Here is an 18,901-nt window from a genome sequence, read left to right as displayed (position 1 = left end):
CTGGGCACTAAAATGTGAGTGGCATACCAAAAAAATAGGACCGAGATTTTTAAAATTCATTTTTTGGGGTTGAAAATGTCCCCTAAGTTACGTGCTCCCACCTCTGTGTGACTTTTTGGGTTATCCGACTCTACAGTTGGAATCCCATCTGTTTACTTCTCCAGGTGTCACTACAGACACTCCAAAGACAAAGAGAAAAGGCATTTAAAATAAGAAATAACTTTTAAGATGATGTTAGGACGTGAGAAAGGACCTGGATACTATGAAGGATGGTGACATTCTCTTCTGTGGATGGAAGAGTTTTTGTAAACAGATGAGAAGCTGTAACTGGGACAAATGGATCCTGTATGATATTTTTATGGTGTGTGGACCAGGCCCAGGTGAGCAGAGTGTGAGATCTATGTGAATATTTTGTGGAGTAAACAATTCGGCCGGTAATTTAAAATTGATTGTATAGCATGCTTAAATGTGAGTCCTTGAATTCCAATACATATTCACATATACAATTTTATATTAATTTGTATATATGGTATACATTTACATATTATATACTATACCTGTCTATCTATATCTATCTATTTATCTGTCACCTAGCTATCAATGTATCTATCTGTGTCTATGTATGTATGTATGTATCTGTGTAACTATATCTATGTATCTATCGTCTATTATCTATCTATCAATGTAACTATATCTATGTATCTATCTGTGTCTATGTATGTATGTATGTATCTGTGTAACTATATCTATGTATCTATCGTCTATTATCTATCTATCAATGTAACTATATCTATGTATCTATCGTCTATTATCTATCTATCAATGTAACTATATCTATGTATCTATCTGTGTCTATGTATGTATGTATGTATCTGTGTAACTATATCTATGTATCTATCGTCTATTATCTATCTATCAATGTAACTATATCTATGTATCTATCGTCTATTATCTATGTATCAATGTAACTATATCTATGTATCTATCGTCTATTATCTATGTATCAATGTAACTATATCTATGTATCAATCGTCTATTATCTATGTATCAATGTAACTATATCTATGTATCTATCGTCTATTATCTATCAATGTAACTATATCTATGTATCTATCGTCTATTATCTATGTATCAATGTAACTATATCTATGTATCTATCGTCTATTATCTATCTATCAATGTAACTATATCTATGTATCTATCGTCTATTATCTATGTATCAATGTAACTATATCTATGTATCTATCGTCTATTATCTATCTATCAATGTAGCTATATCTATGTATCTATCGTCTATTATCTATCTATCAATGTAGCTATATCTATGTATCTATCGTCTATTATCTATCTATCAATGTAGCTATATCTATGTATCTATCGTCTATTATCTATCTATCAATGTAACTATATCTATGTATCTATCGTCTATTATCTATCTATCAATGTAACTATATCTATGTATCTATCGTCTATTATCTATGTATCAATGTAACTATATCTATGTATCTACCGTCTATTATCTATGTATCAATGTAACTATATCTATGTATCTACCGTCTATTATCTATGTATCAATGTAGCTATATCTATGTATCTACCGTCTATTATCTATGTATCAATGTAACTATATCTATGTATCTACCGTCTATTATCTATGTATCAATGTAACTATATCTATGTATCTACCGTCTATTATCTATGTATCAATGTAACTATATCTATGTATCTACCGTCTATTATCTATGTATCAATGTAACTATATCTATGTATCTACCGTCTATTATCTATGTATCAATGTAACTATATCTATGTATCTACCGTCTATTATCTATGTATCAATGTAACTATATCTATGTATCTACCGTCTATTATCTATGTATCAATGTAGCTATATCTATGTATCTACCGTCTATTATCTATGTATCAATGTAGCTATATCTATGTATCTATCGTCTATTATCTATGTATCAATGTAACTATATCTATGTATCTACCGTCTATTATCTATGTATCAATGTAACTATATCTATGTATCTACCGTCTATTATCTATGTATCAATGTAACTATATCTATGTATCTACCGTCTATTATCTATGTATCAATGTAACTATATCTATGTATCTATCGTCTATTATCTATCAATGTAACTATATCTATGTATCTATCGTCTATTATCTATGTATCAATGTAACTATATCTATGTATCTACCGTCTATTATCTATGTATCAATGTAACTATATCTATGTATCTATCGTCTATTATCTATGTATCAATGTAACTATATCTATGTATCTACCGTCTATTATCTATGTATCAATGTAACTATATCTATGTATCTATCGTCTATTATCTATCTATCAATGTAGCTATATCTATGTATCTATCGTCTATTATCTATGTATCAATGTAACTATATCTATGTATCTATCGTCTATTATCTATGTATCAATGTAACTATATCTATGTATCTACCGTCTATTATCTATGTATCAATGTAACTATATCTATGTATCTATCGTCTATTATCTATCAATGTAGCTATATCTATGTATCTATCGTCTATTATCTATGTATCAATGTAACTATATCTATGTATCTATCGTCTATTATCTATGTATCAATGTAACTATATCTATGTATCTACCGTCTATTATCTATGTATCAATGTAACTATATCTATGTATCTATCGTCTATTATCTGTCTATCAATGTAGCTATATCTATGTATCTATCGTCTATTATCTATGTATCAATGTAACTATATCTATGTATCTACCGTCTATTATCTATGTATCAATGTAACTATATCTATGTATCTATCGTCTATTATCTATCAATGTAGCTATATCTATGTATCTATCGTCTATTATCTATGTATCAATGTAACTATATCTATGTATCTATCGTCTATTATCTATGTATCAATGTAACTATATCTATGTATCTACCGTCTATTATCTATGTATCAATGTAACTATATCTATGTATCTATCGTCTATTATCTGTCTATCAATGTAGCTATATCTATGTATCTATCGTCTATTATCTATGTATCAATGTAACTATATCTATGTATCTACCGTCTATTATCTATGTATCAATGTAACTATATCTATGTATCTATCGTCTATTATCTGTCTATCAATGTAGCTATATCTATGTATCTACCGTCTATTATCTATGTATCAATGTAACTATATCTATGTATCTACCGTCTATTATCTATGTATCAATGTAACTATATCTATGTATCTACCGTCTATTATCTATGTATCAATGTAACTATATCTATGTATCTATCGTCTATTATCTATCTATCAATGTAACTATATCTATGTATCTATCGTCTATTATCTGTCTATCAATGTAGCTATATCTATGTATCTATCGTCTATTATCTATCTATCAATGTAACTATATCTATGTATCTACCGTCTATTATCTATGTATCAATGTAACTATATCTATGTATCTATCGTCTATTATCTGTCTATCAATGTAGCTATATCTATGTATCTATCGTCTATTATCTATCTATCAATGTAACTATATCTATGTATCTATCGTCTATTATCTGTCTATCAATGTAGCTATATCTATGTATCTATCGTCTATTATCTATGTATCAATGTAACTATATCTATGTATCTACCGTCTATTATCTATGTATCAATGTAACTATATCTATGTATCTATCGTCTATTATCTGTCTATCAATGTAGCTATATCTATGTATCTATCGTCTATTATCTATGTATCAATGTAACTATATCTATGTATCTACCGTCTATTATCTATGTATCAATGTAACTATATCTATGTATCTATCGTCTATTATCTGTCTATCAATGTAACTATATCTATGTATCTATCGTCTATCTATCTCTATCTATTCTGATTTCCCGTTTGTATCCTCACTACTTTGCCTCTATCTCAACTTCCTTCTGACAGTTCAGCCATGGGAAACTTTTTACATAATCTAAAAGTGTCCTAGCGAGTTTTCTAAAACAAAAACATATCTTTCCGATGATTTATGCTACCCTACTTGGGGGGGGCACAACTGTTGGATTTTTAAAAATATGACTTTTGACCTCTGTTCCACCATCCATACGTTATCTCAGTGGTTTTCCCAGTAATCCTATAAAGTGAGTGGTATCAGTGCCGTCGCACACATACAGAAATGGAAGTTGACGTAGATGACGCCAAGGTTCCCACAGCTGTTAAGGGGCAGAACCTAAATTCCAGCCCACTTCTCAGCTACTCAAGCCTTCGTTGGTTCTGCCATAAACTTCTAATCAGCCCCATGGTTGAGCAGAGCCCAGCACAGTACATAGGTTTGTTCTGATTCTGATTCTGGTTCTGCAACATGGCTTTGGATGGACAAGTCACAGCCAATGTTGCACGGTGTAGGATCGAACCATATCATCTCTATGCACCCTTCCCCAGAAATCAACTCTTCCAAGAGCAGTGGTGAAGCTTCAGTGGAATACAGTGTGTGAAAGTGTTTTGGAAACCACAGTTATATATTTTAAACCCTGGAGAAAAGTAGCAAGGATCATGGAAATAGCAATGCATACTAAGAACAGGCAATGGATCAGGCTGTTTTCTAAGCACCTTATTCCCTACCTTCACAATGACCCTATGAGGTGGGTGTGCAGTAATTCCTCTTTCTCAGAAGTCTGGAAACAAAAGCATAGAGAGCTTAAGCAACACGCACCAAGCTTCTGATTTCTGGATGGAGAGGGGTCCTACAGTATGGTGGGTCCTACAGTATGGTGGAAATTAGCACATTAGAATGTCCCATGGAGCACTGAACCATGAAGAAATGCAGTGGCAGGAACCATTGGCAGGACCCCAGCACTAAAACCTCCACAAATTCATCTCAGCCTCGATGAACATGTTATCGCTGGGGCTTCTCTCTCAAAGACTCTGGTCTAGTTAGTGGGTTGAACAGTGGACTCCCAAAAGATATGTCCACATCCTAATACCTGGAAACTATGAATAAGATTTTACTTAGGAAAAGGATTTTTGCAGATGTAATTAACTTAAGGATCTTGAGATGAGGTCCTCCTGGATGAGGGTGACCCTACGTCCAATGACAGGGTCCTTCTAAGAGACAGAAGAGGGGAGACACAGATACAGAGGAGAAGCCCTGTGAAGACAGAGGCAGAGACGGGAGGGATGCGGCCACAAGCCCAGGGATGCCTGGAGCCCCCAGAAGCTGGAAGAGGCGGGAAGGACCCTCCCCTGGAGTCTCCCGAGGGAGTATGGACCTGGGACACCTTGACCTCAGACGTCTGGTCTCCAGGATGGGCGAGGATGAATTTCAATTGTTTTGAGCCACCTGGTTTGTGGTCATTTGTTCCAGGAGCTGCAGGAAATGCACATACCAGGGCATGAGAAATTTTTAATCTCCTTAGGTGATTATAGCTGGAAGCCAAGGAGGACCACTGGTTTGCCCTGTCATAACAAGATTAACGTACAGTAGAGTCTCTTAGGATGGAGGCTGAATAGGCAGACGCTCAGGATGGAGCTAAAAGGACCCTTGGGCTCCCCCCACCCCCCGACATACCCCCCATAACCTCAGGTCCTCTTGGGATCCAGGAACTCACCACGCTGCCCATCCTTAGTCTGGTCTTACACGATTAAAAGTGCCGCAAAATCTCCCGCAGGGCTCGGCATCTTGCAGTGTGAATTCAGTAGCAGGTCACCCCTCACGAGGACTCAAGTCCTGTCCAGATTCTTCAGAATGAGAGCTGCGTCTGCAATGACACACCAAATCTTAAAGAGTGGGTTTAAAAGCCTGGTTTGGGTTTTGTTTTTCAGTGAGGACCTGGGAACAGTCGAAGACTGACAGTTGACTGCTAAGCGAGGATTTGTGCTTGTGCGCACAGATTTACAAGCGCATATACCAGATGTGAGACGTTGGTCATTTGGGAGGAAAAAAAACCCCTATCTTTTAGTTAGTATATTATTTACAAATCACGACAGAACCGTATGTGATTGCAATGAATGATCTCAAACCACATACACCCCCATTCTGAGCAAACTATTTTAAAAGACTCAGGATGACTAAATCTCAAAGTACTCGAGTACCTGTCATTGTGACTGTCTCCACCAGAAAATTTTTAAGATTTGTGTTTGTTTTCCACGGATGCTATAACCAATTATATCAAACGGGTTGTCTTAAAACAAAAGGGATTCATCCTCTCTCAGTCCTGGAGACCAAAAGTCTAAGATCAAGGAGTCATCAGGGTCAGTTCCTTCTGGAGGCTCCAGGGGAGGGTCCTTCCCGCCTCTTCCAGCTTCTGGGGGCTCCGGGCGTCCCTGGGCTTGTGGCCTCATCCCTCCCGTCTCTGCCTCTGTCTTCACAGGGCTTCTCCTCTGTGTCTGTATCTCTCCTCTTCTGTGTCTTATAAGGACCCTGTCACTGGATGTAGGCCCACCCTCATCCAGGAGGACCTCATCTCAGATCCTTCACTTCCTCACGTCTGCAAAGACCCTATTTCCATGTAAGGTCCCATTCTGACATTCCAGGTAGACATGGATTTTTGGAGAACATTATTCAACCAACTACGATATCATAGCATTTTCAACCAAAAAGGAAACACTTATTTAAACCCTAGTCCAAATATGCCTATTACTTTTTATCTGTTGCTCGACCCGAGGTCACCTTGCTGGAGGCTAGAACTTTCTTAGAAATGTTTTTGCTGCAGGGAGAGAGCAGTGCTTCCCTCCTATGCATGTTATCCTGCCCAGACATCCCTCTTTCTTAGCCCAGTAAAAATGGCTTCTCCATCAAATAACTAGCCCTTAGACTTCCATATGACGTGGCCTTTGAGTCCCCCGGGACAGGAACACCCCCTAGAACCACCATTAATGCTTCTGAGTGTCTCAGCCTTGTAGCAACCTGACTTGTAGTCTTATGTCTTTTGAGAAGATGGAGAGTGTAGACCACCATATACCTCTTCATGTCATGCTACCTCACCTACATCAGGACAAGGCAAGTCCTTAAGAATGTATGTTGAAGGAAATCCCTGGCAGTCCAGTGGTTAGGACTCCGTGCTTCCACCGCAGGGGGCACAGGTTCCATCCCTGGTCGGGGAACTAAGATCTCGCCAGCCACACAGCGCAGCCAAAAAAAAAAGAATGTATGTTGAGTTCACTCACAGAAACTTACCACCAGTTCTTAACCTTACATGAACCCAGAATGACGGGACCATTTTTTTCTAGGTGACGTGTATGTAGCAGCCTATGCCTTGGCTGCTGTACCATCCTGGGTCTCATTTTCTGAGGCAGTCAGTCCAAATGAGTCTGTTTCTAAAATTCCTTGCTGCATTTATTTCTCTAGCACAGTGGTTTCCAACCAGGAGTGATTCTACAACTCAGAGGGCACGTGGCAACGTCTGGAGACACTTTTGGTTGTCCAACTGGGGGAGAGGAGGGTGGAATGTGATAATGGCACGTAGTGGGTGGAAGCCAGGGATGCTGTTCACAGCCCACAGTGAAGGATGGTCCCCACCATGGAGGATGACTCAGTCCCAGAGAGCAAGGGTGGTGAGGTTTGGAGACTGCCTTAGCATGAGAGACTCAATCTGTTGGTCTCTCTCTATGCACCTATCCATCTATCCATTTGTCATCTATCTTCCCTATCTATATATCTATCATCACCACCACCATCATCTAGCTATTATCTTTCTACCATCTACTTACGTATCTATCAGTCATCTATCCATCCATCCATCCACATATCTATTTATCTCTACCATCTATCTCATGTATCTTATCTATCATCTATTGTCTACCTATCAATCATATCATCTATATTTATGTACGTATCTGTCATCTATCCATCCATCCACACACCTATTTATCTATCTCATCTATCTATCATTTATCTGTCTTATCTATCATATCATCTACCTATTTTCTTCCTATCTATCTATCAAATTGTATCTAGATCTACGGTGGTGGTTCTCAACTAAGGGTGATGAGGGGACATTGAAAATATCCGGAGCCATTCTTTGATTGTCAGTCCTGGAGGGGAGGATGCTAGTGGCATCTCGTGGATACAGCCTACAGATGCCACTAAAAACGCTACAGGGCACAGGACAGCCCTCACCCCAGAAGATGATCCAGCCCCAAATGTCTGTAGTGCTAGTGTTGAGAAACCCTGTCCTGGATGAAGGGTTTGTCTATGGAGGATGAACTCTTCAAGCAGGATGTGTTTCCTATGCATCAGGGTACCCTGGTGCCCATCCCGGTACCTGGCACACCCCAAGGGGCTGTGTGCTTATCCTTAAGCAAATAAATGGATTCATGAGTGAGACAGTGTCCGTGCTTCCCACAGTCTTGAAAAGCCAAGCTCTCTTTCACTTCAGTGACTGCCACTCTTTCCAGATTGGCAGCACGGTCAAAAGTCACGTGCTTCCCCAATATTTATCTTGCGTTTGCTTTTTTCCTTCCTCTAGCGGGAAGCCAAAGAGTGCATATTTGAGCAATACTGCTATGGGCACCCGAGATGTCTCTCCCCTAAAGAAAACTGGCTGCAGGACTGCTGTGGCACCCTTTCTTCAGCCTCAAGTAATCCTGATTCATACTGGAGCTGGTCCCACCTTACCTTCCTGTCAGAGACTCTGCTGGAGCTGCCACCTTGGACTTAGTTTCCTTGCTGGTGAAATACTCACAGAGAAGAGAATAATTCCAACGTGGTGGATAAAAGCAGTTTTTCAACCAATCTGATCTAAGCGCAGACTCGCTTGAAGTGGCTTTTGCCCTTGAAAATATCACTGTCATGACTGCCTGGTTCTTTGGAAAATATTATTTTATTATCCAATGTACATTATTTTGACCTTAAAAATACAGCAAAGCAGTCGTGGAAGTAACAGATCTATTTTTCGAGGACACAAATTGACAGGAGGAAAGATATTTCTGGGCTCCTCTGGAAGGCTCTGGGTTTATTCTGTGCAGTCACAACTTCGCTTTGTCCTCCCTCTCCTGTCGTCTCCCCGGTCCCGCATGGCTCTCTCCGGATAAATTTTATTATCAACAGGGAAATCCAATATCTCAGCATCCCCTACCAGAGGGTCGCTGGGAAAGGTAATATAACAGTGGTTTATGAATTTGAAGGAAGTCGGGAAGGAAACTGGTTTTAATTGCATTTCCGTGCCTGCTCTAATGTATACAAGCCTTGTAAAGACCAATAATTTATCATTTTTAATGAGACAGAAAGTATGTCTTTCTCTTTCTACTCTCATCGTCTGATTAGAAAGAAAAAAATATATATAAAACACTATATAAAAAGTGAGTTCCAGGGAGAAAGCATCCTTTCCTATAAAATGGGAGCTGTACTGTAGGACACTTGTACACGAGACACAAACAAACAAACAATCCCTCTGGTTCTCAGCCCTTGTCGGGCAAACTGGAGTTCTGAAGTGGCAGAAGGAGTAACGGAAAGATGGATACTCATTCTAGAACGTTCTATCATGTTAAAACGGCAGCGGGTTAACTAGGTAATGCATCTTCCGCGGGGGTAGCAAGGCACTGTGAATCTCTACAGCTTCTTTGCAGTGAATGCTCCTTAGATATCCTACAGACGCCCGTTCAAGCATCAGGATGGTGCCAGCAACACAGAATTTGTAATTTGCGCCCAAGTCCTGTGAAATGGAAGGCAAGAGCATATAGCATCCTGTACTGTAAACATGAAAGGAAGTCCCCCGGAGAGGCTGACACCTGCTTCCCGTGTCTGCATTGCTTCCTTTCGTCAACGAGCACAGGTCAAGGTCGACAGTGAGCCTCGAACCCAAGCCGGAGGGGGCCACCGTGCCCCGGGACAAATCCTTTTACAGCCCTGACTCTCCGGCCCCACCTGTGAACCCAAAGGAGGCTTTGTTCTAACTTCGGAAGCAGCGGCCGTGGAGTCCAGGGTGTGCTCCCGGGGTTTCAGTAGACGTGGACGTAGGTTGTTTTTGAGTCACGGCCCAGGAGGTTTTTGGCGGTGCACTTGTAGAAGCCCGCGTCCCTCTGGGTGGCCTGTTGGATGATTAACGACCCCTGTGGGTGAAGAAACCTGTTCCCGTAGAGACGGGGCTGCCTCCCCGCGGTCAGGTGCGATTTGTCCGGCAGCTCCCAGCTTATCTCGGCTTTGGGAATGCCCACGGCCAAGCAGTTCATCTTCACGGTGCTCCCGGGCCGGGTGTAGATGACAGGTGTGGGTTCACTGGTGATCCGGGGAGGATAGGCAATCACGATCACCGGGACGTTCACGACGGAGGGTCCGTACTCCGTGTCCGCCTTGCACACGTAGGTGCCCCTGTCGAAGACGGACGCGTCGCGCACAGTGAGGGTACCGTTTTCCCAAAGGGTGAAGCGTCCTCGGACCTGGGGACCCTCTAACACCATGCCGCTGGGCAGCGTCCAGGAGGAGTGGGTCTGCCGGGCCCCCGGGAGGATGCAGGGCAGCTGCAGGGTCTCCCCACTGATGATGCTGACCAGATTGTGGTACTGGTTGCTTGTTTCGGGTTTCAGCCCCACCTTCAGAGACACCAGCCTCTCCGTGTAGCCCGCCGAGTTCCTGGCCACGCAGCGGTACGCCCCAGCGTCCACGGAGGAAAGGCCGCTGATGTGCAGCATCCCGTCGCCCTTGTGGTAGAACCTCTGCAGCTGGTGGCCACTCTGCAGCTCCGTCCCGTTGGGAAGGACCCACATCAGGGTGGGCGTCGGGGTCCCGGCTGCTGAGCAGTTGAGACTGATGGTGTGGCCAGCCATGGCGGTGATCTTCTCGCTGACCGGGTCGTGGAAGATGGGCTTCTCCACGGGCTCCAAGACCGTAAGCTGCACAACGAGTCTGGCTTCCCCGCCTTCGTTACGCCCAATGCACGCCAGCTGGACAGAGTCGCTCTTCCTCAGACTCTTGATGTCCAGGGTACCATTGCGATGGATGGTGATGCGGTTGCCATAGTAAGGAGCCGGCAGGACCACGCCCTCGGGAAAGGCCCACAGCACTCTTGGCGTGGGGATGCCTTCCGCCTTGCAGTCGATGAGTTTGCGACTCCCTCCTGGGGCAATCTCCCGCACCGTGGTGATGGCATTGGGGTGCCCGTTGATCTTGGGCGACTGGACGTTGACGTGAATCCAGACCGTCTTCCTGTCCTCCCCGGCGCTGTTCCTGACCACGCAGGTGTAGTTGCCGCTGTCCGAGCGCTGGGCTTTCTGGATAAGGAGAGTGCCGTCCTGATATATCTGGTACTTGTCGGAGGAGGTGGGGATCTGCCTGCTGGTTGGAGAAAGCCAGGTCACCCTGGGCGTGGGTTCCCCTTTGGCCTCACAAGCCACGGTGACCACGTCCCCGTAGGGGACCTGGACCACGGAGTACGTCTTATTCCGGATGACGGCGGGCTCGGTCACCACCTTGACGCGCACCCTCATCTCATCCTTGCCAACCTGATTTTCGGCAAAGCAGGTGTAGTCACCTTCCTCTCGCAACCCAACCTCGTTGAAGTAGAGGGTTCCGTTGTTGAAAACGACGTAGCGCTTGGTCCGTCCACCGCTGTCGTCGGACTGCATGAAAGAGTTGACCAGGCTGCCGTCCGGGAGGCCCCAGGAGATCTCGGGGTTGGGGAGCCCGGTGGCCATGCAGTCCACTTTGAGGTCGCCCCCGTAGAAGACCCTGTGGTCATTCTCCTCCTTGTGCTGGATCTTGGCTGCTTTCATGACCACGTTTACCTTAAGCATGACGAAGTCATCGCCAACCTTATTCCGGGCGACGCACAGGTAATCCCCCGCATCTTTGTCCGTGACGGATTTCACCACCAGGGTCCCGTTGGCAAACGCCTTGATCCTGGTATCAAAGCTGACCGAGAGAAAGAAAACAGAATAAGATGTCAGTCTCCCGAACGCTGTCTCTCCCGGCTTGAGGTCACCGGAACGAAACAAAAACTTGTGGATCTCAGAACTCTCGGCGCACAGGACTGCCGCTCAAAAACGTTAGATGGATTTTGCAGCCCGGAGGGGACGGCCATCCAAACGCAGAAGTGATTTATTTACCACAGTTAAGAACTCCCCGGTGGAGTCTGACCTTTGGCTGGCCTGGCCTCTGATTCGAAGATGTGAAACGCAGTCTAAGGCATCAGCCCGGTTTGTGTGGGCGTGTGTGGATCAAATATTTGCCTGGTTGTCAGTGTGGAGCTTGTTGTAATAATAAAAGCAGATAAAATTCTAGCGTCCTGGACAGAATGAATGTGCATTAACCTTAGGAAGAGGTGACATTTTTCCTAAAAGTTTTATAGACGATTTTTACTCTTGACAATTTTTATGATGTTGTATCCCATTATGAGGCAAACAGGCAGCAAAGTAGCTACAGTATGGATCACGTAGCTGTGGTTATACCCAGAGTTTCGAGGCTACGATTGGATTCTTCAGAACTTGGTGCTATTGGCGTAAAAGCTTCTTCCCTAGAATCTGTAACGAAAGCTTCATGACCCTCACCAGCTCGTACCCTCCTGCTGACTTTCCGTTTCTCCACGTGGTAGACCTAAACTCACACACTGCTGAGTTAATATTCGAGAAAGATTTTTCAGTTTAAAAAGGCAACATGGAAAGAAAGACAGAAATATCTTCACTAGGTGTGTGACATTTTTATAAATATATATCGGTATGTCCTCCAGCAACGCAGAACTAATGTTTTGAATAACGGGGCAAAGAGATTTGGGAGGTTCCTGCTTTAAACGTGTCCAGATTGAAAATCTCAATTACTTATAAATTATAATTCTGGCATCTGCAGGGAGAGCTTGACTATTACCCCTAAATATTTCCTGCATACTGTGTCATTCTAATAGCACGTCTGGAACCGTGTCACTGATAAAAAAAAAAAGAAGTGTCTGCCTATGATGGAATTCAAGCCTGATTATTGTTCATCAAAGCACCCACTAACAAGGACCACGTAACGTGTTTTGTTGGCCATGAGCGAGAGTCAAGTCAACCTGAATCAGAAGGTCATTCGATAGGCGTGGAGCAGACAGAGGTATTTTAATGAGTCTTGGAGTTAGAATCCAAAAATGTATATAGTAGCACATGTCTGTAAACATTTAGAAACTTCTATAGCAGCAAATCCTAACCTTGGTCATTAGCTGAATCAACAGAGCGACTCTGAAAAAGATGCATCATTACAGGAGACTCAGCTTCGAGACAGGAAAGTCCAGTATCTCTGTTTTAAAACAGTCCCAGTGTGTAGGCAGGGCAAACAGCCCGTTCTTTTAAAAAACTCACACGGGCTGTTTAATTACACTTTTCTAAGAATGTAATTAGCCGGAATCTAGGAATAATGAAGCTACAGAGGCTGTGGCTTATGATTTATAGCGAGATACCAGTAGAATGGCCCCAGTTCACACTGGAACTACTTTCTTTCACTTCAGTGTTCAGTCAGCACTGCCTCAGCCTCGCCAATGTCAATGGAAAACAACCCTCTGCATGGCAGGACACCGGCTCAGCTGGAAGATACTGCGGGGAAAATCGGGTATGTGGTATTCTGGATCGATTGTGCAGGGTTCACTAGGCACCACCCAGCCATCTGAAGTTAAAATACGGCGACTTGGCCCTTCTCCTGCGTCGGAAGGAGACTGGGCAGACCAGACATAGCTGCGCGGAGCCTTGGACGCTGCTTTGGATCACATCCCAGGGAGGAACCCGCGCTGAGGTGGGGGGGTCCTGTCTGAGCTGCCAGGCTGTGTGGGCTGAAGACACACCATAAGCCAGAGGGTTTCCAACACGGCGCCACTGAAGTGTCTTTGCTTCCTGTTGCCAATCACTGTCTCTTTCCTCTGCATCTTGAAACACTTATTAAAGAGACAATGGCTTTTGGGGATCTACCTCAGGGTTTCTCAGCCTCGGCACTACTGATATCAGGGGCTGGATGACTCTCTGTGGTGAGGCGTCCTGTGCATGGTGGGGTTTCGAGCAGCCTCCCGGGTCTCCACTAATTAAAGAGTAGCAACCCTTCCCCACGAGTCGTGACGACTAAAAATATGTCCAGACATTGATGAGTGCCCCCTGGTAGACAGAACTGTCTAGTTGAGAACCAATTCCATAGAGAGACAGGTGACAGACAGAGGGTTAGAGATAGATAAAGATCACAGAAGAGATAAATGACACACGATATACAGATACAGAGAATACATGATAGAGACACATGGAAAGATACTATAGAGGTAAATAATACATATCAGATAGGTGGTGACAGATAGATAAAAATAGATGATTGGTAAATAGGTAAAGGGTTTGAGCTAGATATGGAAAGGTGAGGGATGACAGATAGATACAGAATAGAGGATAGAGAGGCAGGTGGAAAGATACCAGATAAATGATAGATATCAGATAGGTGATGACAGATAAAAATAAATGACAGATAGATAAACAGATAGATGATGGTTTTCCTCGCTAAGAAAGTATTTCTCAGCGTCAGCACTACTGATATTTGGGGCTAGACGACTCTCTGACATGGGGCTGTGCTGTGCACTGTGGGGTGCTCGGCAGCATCTCTGGTCTGTACACACCACGTGCCAGTAGCATCCCCTCCTTGTTCACCAAGTCTCATCAACCAAAAATGTCTCCAAACATGGCTCAATGTCCCCGGGGGACAAAATCCCGCTTGGTTGAGACCCACTGCTCTAGATTCATACATCTGCGAATTGAAGACGGGGCATGGCAAGGTGCTTTTTTTCCTAGCCAAGATGAACTCTTAGAACTGCAGATGTGCTACCTTTGTGCTGCCATATGCCTTTAATTTCTTTGTTTTACCTCCTTTCCTTCTATTGCTAACACATTTTAAGATACGATCTGAAGCTCCTATGTGTTTTGTTCAGATTAGAATAAGACAAGAAATTGTTTTATCTAATTATTTAAATACAGTTAAAACTACGAGCATGAAAACAAAAGCTATTGCTTTATCTTTCTCTGGAGGCGGGGAGTAGAAAAGCAGGGCTAAGGGCTAGGTGTTTGCTCTGCATCTCAACTGATAAAGACAAGAGTGGGACTTCCCTGGCGGTCCAGTGGTCAACACTCTGCGCTCCCAGTGCCGGGGGCAAGGGTTCGATCCCCGGGCGGGGAAGGAAGATCCCACGTGCCGCCCCGGGCGAGGCGGGAAACAAAGAAAAAAGACAAGATTGCATCGTGTGAGAAAGAAACGCCCCCCACCCAGCCCACACAGGAAGGAACATCTGTGCGTCAGCACTGCCGACAAGGAGTCATTCCTTTTTCTGCCCGACCCCATGAGGAGGTTTCCCCAGCACCCAGAGGGGAGAGAGGCTCAGGAGCCCCGGGACCGCTGGCGAGGCAGGAGCGCCACGTACCTGAAGAGCGCGTCTATCATCCTCTTGGACGGCAGTCTCCAGAGGATGCGCGGCCAGGGGTCTCCGGAGGCGCTGCAGTCCAGCTGGAGGGTCCCCCCGTAGCGGACGTCGGTCCTCTGCGGGGAGGTGCCCGTGATGCGCGCGTTGGCGGTGGCGCGCTGCACGGTGAGCTGCACGGTCCTGCGCGCCGAGCCCACCAGGTTGGCGGCCACGCACTCGTAGCGTCCGCTGTCCTTGGGCGCCAGGTTGCGGATGTAGAGGGTCCCGTTGGGGAAGACGAAGAGGTTGTCGTGGATGAACTGCGAAGGGCGGATCTGCGTCCCGTCCCAGAGCGCCCAGCGCACGCTGGGCAGGGGCGCGGCCTTGGCGGTGCAGTGGATGTGAATGCTGAGGCCAGGGGGCAGCGAGATGTTCTCCAGCTCCTCCTGGTGGATGACGGGTGGGAGGGCCGCCACGTGCAGGCGGATGGCGAGGCTGTCCGCGCCGGCTGCGTTGCTGGCCACGCACTTGTACACGCCTCTGTCTGAGAAGGACGCCTCCTTGATGGACAGGGTCCGGTTTTCGTGCAGTGTGATCCTGCCCTCGACGGGGGAGACGGTCTGCCACACCCTCCTGTCGGGGAAGATCCAGGAGATCTGGGGAGCTGGGGTCCCCTTGGCCAGGCACTCCATGGCGATGGTGTCGCCCAGGTAGACGGTGACATCCTTGTAGTGGGCGGCTAGGATCTGAGGCTGCTGCACCGTGACTGACAGCAGGACCACCATCCTGTCTGCTCCGTGCAGGTTTGTGGCCGTGCACAGGTACTGGCCGCGGTCCTGCACCTGTACGTTTCGGATGACGAACGTGCCATTCTTCAGGACTTCAAACCGCTGTACTCTGGTGTTGGGGGTCATGAGAGCCCCTGGAAACCAAAAACAGGCACCGTCAGGTTCAGTGCAAACACGGTCTTGCCAAAGGGACGAAACAAGGATTATGAGTTAATCTGATTGTCCTCTTTATGTCCAGACAGTGAAAGCAAAAAAAGACCCACCACCCAGTTCCTCTGATATTCGTCTTGACTGTTACGCTAATTCCCAAATCAGGGCATATGCCACCTTCAGGCCAAGGCAGCACGCATGGTTTTCAGAGAGGGTTCTGGAAGCCGTCATGAACCCCAGGGTCTCCCAGGGTGGTCTCTTCATTTACTTTAGGTACTGGAGAGGCAGCCCCACTTTGCTCAGCCTCTGCCTCGCTGCGTGGAGGCTGTCCTCCTGAGGTCCCCAGGTCGGCTGCAGGGATGCCCCAGGTTCTCAGTCACCGACCGCCTCTGTCCGGCCAGGATCCTGAGAGCGACATGGGGCTGGTCGTGCTGTGCCCCGTCTGGTTGAGTTGCAGTCTGACACAGGCTTCCTGACGGTGCCTGACAGCCCCACCTCTACAGTCAGAGGGCACACACCCGTCCTTCTCCCCACTGCCTACACTCCCTGTATTTTATAGCCCATCTCTCAGGATTCTGCCACAGTCGGGGTCTGTAATAATCAAGAGTTTCTGATGTTTTGACGTGTTGGGGCCTTGCTGACCTTCCAGGGACGGCCAATTCCTAGAGATATAGCAGAGGACCCCCCTTCCAAATGCAAACTCACCCATCCAGAGCCTGCCCCCCACTCCCTGCTCTGAGAGGCTCCCATACTCTGGGCCACCATCCACCTGCCCTCATCCCCCCAGGACAGGTACCAGACAACTAGGGCAGCCCGTGCACCCAGGACCTGCTGGAATTATTCACACCAGGCCGTCCTAACCCCGCTCACCCTGCCTCACCTGTTCCTTCCTGCGAAAATCACAGTAAAGGCTCTCGTCTGGTTTCCCCCTTTCCCTCTGCCTCCTGACCGACCCTGGTGCTTCCCCGTGTAACCCTGCTTGGTGTGCTGTGCCCCTTCCTCTTGGCCACCGTGAGTGACCAAGTGTCTTTTCAGTGGCAGTCATCTCCTGACCTGTTAGCCTCGCCATACCTGAAAAATAACAAATCCTATATTGAAAGATTGGGAAAAGCCCCAGAAAACCCTGAGTTTCAATCCTCCCACCCTATCCCACGCTGCTTGGTTCCCGGGTCCATGCACCCGTCAGTGGGCTATTCATTTTACTTTTGACAAACTCCTCTGCTTCTTTTCCTAGTAATTTTCTCTAAGCTGGGAGTCCTGCCTTTGCATGGAACCCTGGAACCCTGGACGCCGTCCCCAGCCCTAGTGCTGAGGACTCATGTCCTCGACCTCCTAAGTTACCTGAAACTTCCCACGACAAGCCTTTCCGCCGTGCACGGGGTATTGCAGGTGAGTCTTCCCAGCCCACCTGCTCATAGGGAAACAGGTGTTGGCTGACGACAGTATAACCTCCCTGCCTTCGAGGAGATGCAGGTCCTTCTGGTCTGGGTCCAAGCCCTCCTGGATGACAGGTGACTGTGTGCGTGGAAGGCCTCCTGCTGCCCCTCAACCACTTCCCCACTGAGGGATTTTATGACGCAGAGACCCCAAAGCGCTTGTCTATTTCACTGGGTTTCAGGTGGGAGGGAAGGCCCACTAAAACCGCCTGCAGGTCACGATGGGCAGGTAGAAGGTGGCCTCCTATTAGCACTCGATGAGATGATTTGGTTTACTGGGTAGAAAAGGTTCAATAAAATAAGAGACAGCGTGCAGCTCCAGGACCACAGAAAACAACGCTGGCTGGATGGGAGACTGTCTGGTTTGGGCATGAAATGAGGAAGAACTTTCTAAAAACTGGAGCTAGCTAACAAAGGAGAAGCCAGCAGTAGAAACAGATTCCTGGTCAGGTAGAGGAAGGTGCATGACTGTCTAGGGAGGGGGCACGGTCCAGGGATGCTCTAAAATGGCACAAGGTATGGTAGACCCTAAGGATGAATGCAAATGGGATCTCCCAGGGGAGGAATATGCCTTCCTTCGAAGGCACAATCCTTCTAGAATGAAAACCCCGTGGTGTTCCCCATTGGTTATTTCAAGCAAGTTCCTTATTAGATCATTACGAAAGCGTTTGCTGTCAAATGCGGAGCTGATCAAAGACGCTGGTAATTTCCCTATGCTCTCTGCTCACCACTGGGACACATCCAACATGTGTGAGATAAGCAGGGAATGTACAGTTCGCTCTAGTGATATCAGCACTTGTCATTTCCTGGATTATCTAAATGGCAACCGAAAAAAACCCAACCCTCTGAACAGGACGCGAGCCTGAAGGACTCAGCCACGTTGAGAGAGGAGGGAAGACAAACGGGAAAAGGGAGGTCCGTTCGTGGAGGTTGTAGGCCCTCCGCTATTACTTTCTTCCGTCTCCTAGAATCTCTTTCGCCATCGGGAAAGCCGACGGTCATTTTACGAAGCAAAGTGGTCTCTGGGTATCCCAGCCTGCCAAGTAGAGACCACTGTAGAGAGCCTTGTTACGGACTGAACTGTGTTCCCACCACAATTCATATGTTAACGCCCTGACCCCCCAGGACCTCAGAATGTGGCTGTATTTGGAGTTGGGGGTCTTTAAAGAGGGGATGGAGGTAAAATGAAGTCATTAGGGTGG

At 45.8% G+C, this 18,901-nt stretch overlaps 1 protein-coding gene across 1 annotated transcript in view; it reads right to left on the bottom strand.

Moving 5' to 3' along the window:
* Positions 1–7,968: 7,968 nt before the first annotated feature.
* The window catches only part of MXRA5 (matrix remodeling associated 5), a 29,038-nt gene continuing 18,105 nt past the window's right edge, over positions 7,969–18,901 (bottom strand). Inside the window, exons 6-7 of the mRNA XM_022561919.2 lie at positions 15,347–16,247; positions 7,969–11,853 (exon numbers count right to left, since the gene is read on the bottom strand). Of these exons, the coding sequence (XP_022417627.2) occupies positions 9,945–11,853; positions 15,347–16,247 (2,810 nt within the window). The 3' untranslated portion in view covers positions 7,969–9,944. The remainder of the gene's footprint in view (positions 11,854–15,346; positions 16,248–18,901) is intronic.

Source organism: Delphinapterus leucas, chromosome X, assembly GCF_059928025.1.
Source record: "Delphinapterus leucas isolate spDelLeu-1000000601 "Yukka" chromosome X, BTC_Dleu_Yukka2, whole genome shotgun sequence".
NCBI lineage: Eukaryota > Metazoa > Chordata > Mammalia > Artiodactyla > Monodontidae > Delphinapterus > Delphinapterus leucas.
Note: the sequence above shows the minus strand (reverse complement) of the source record. Positions and strands in the feature narration are given on the sequence as shown.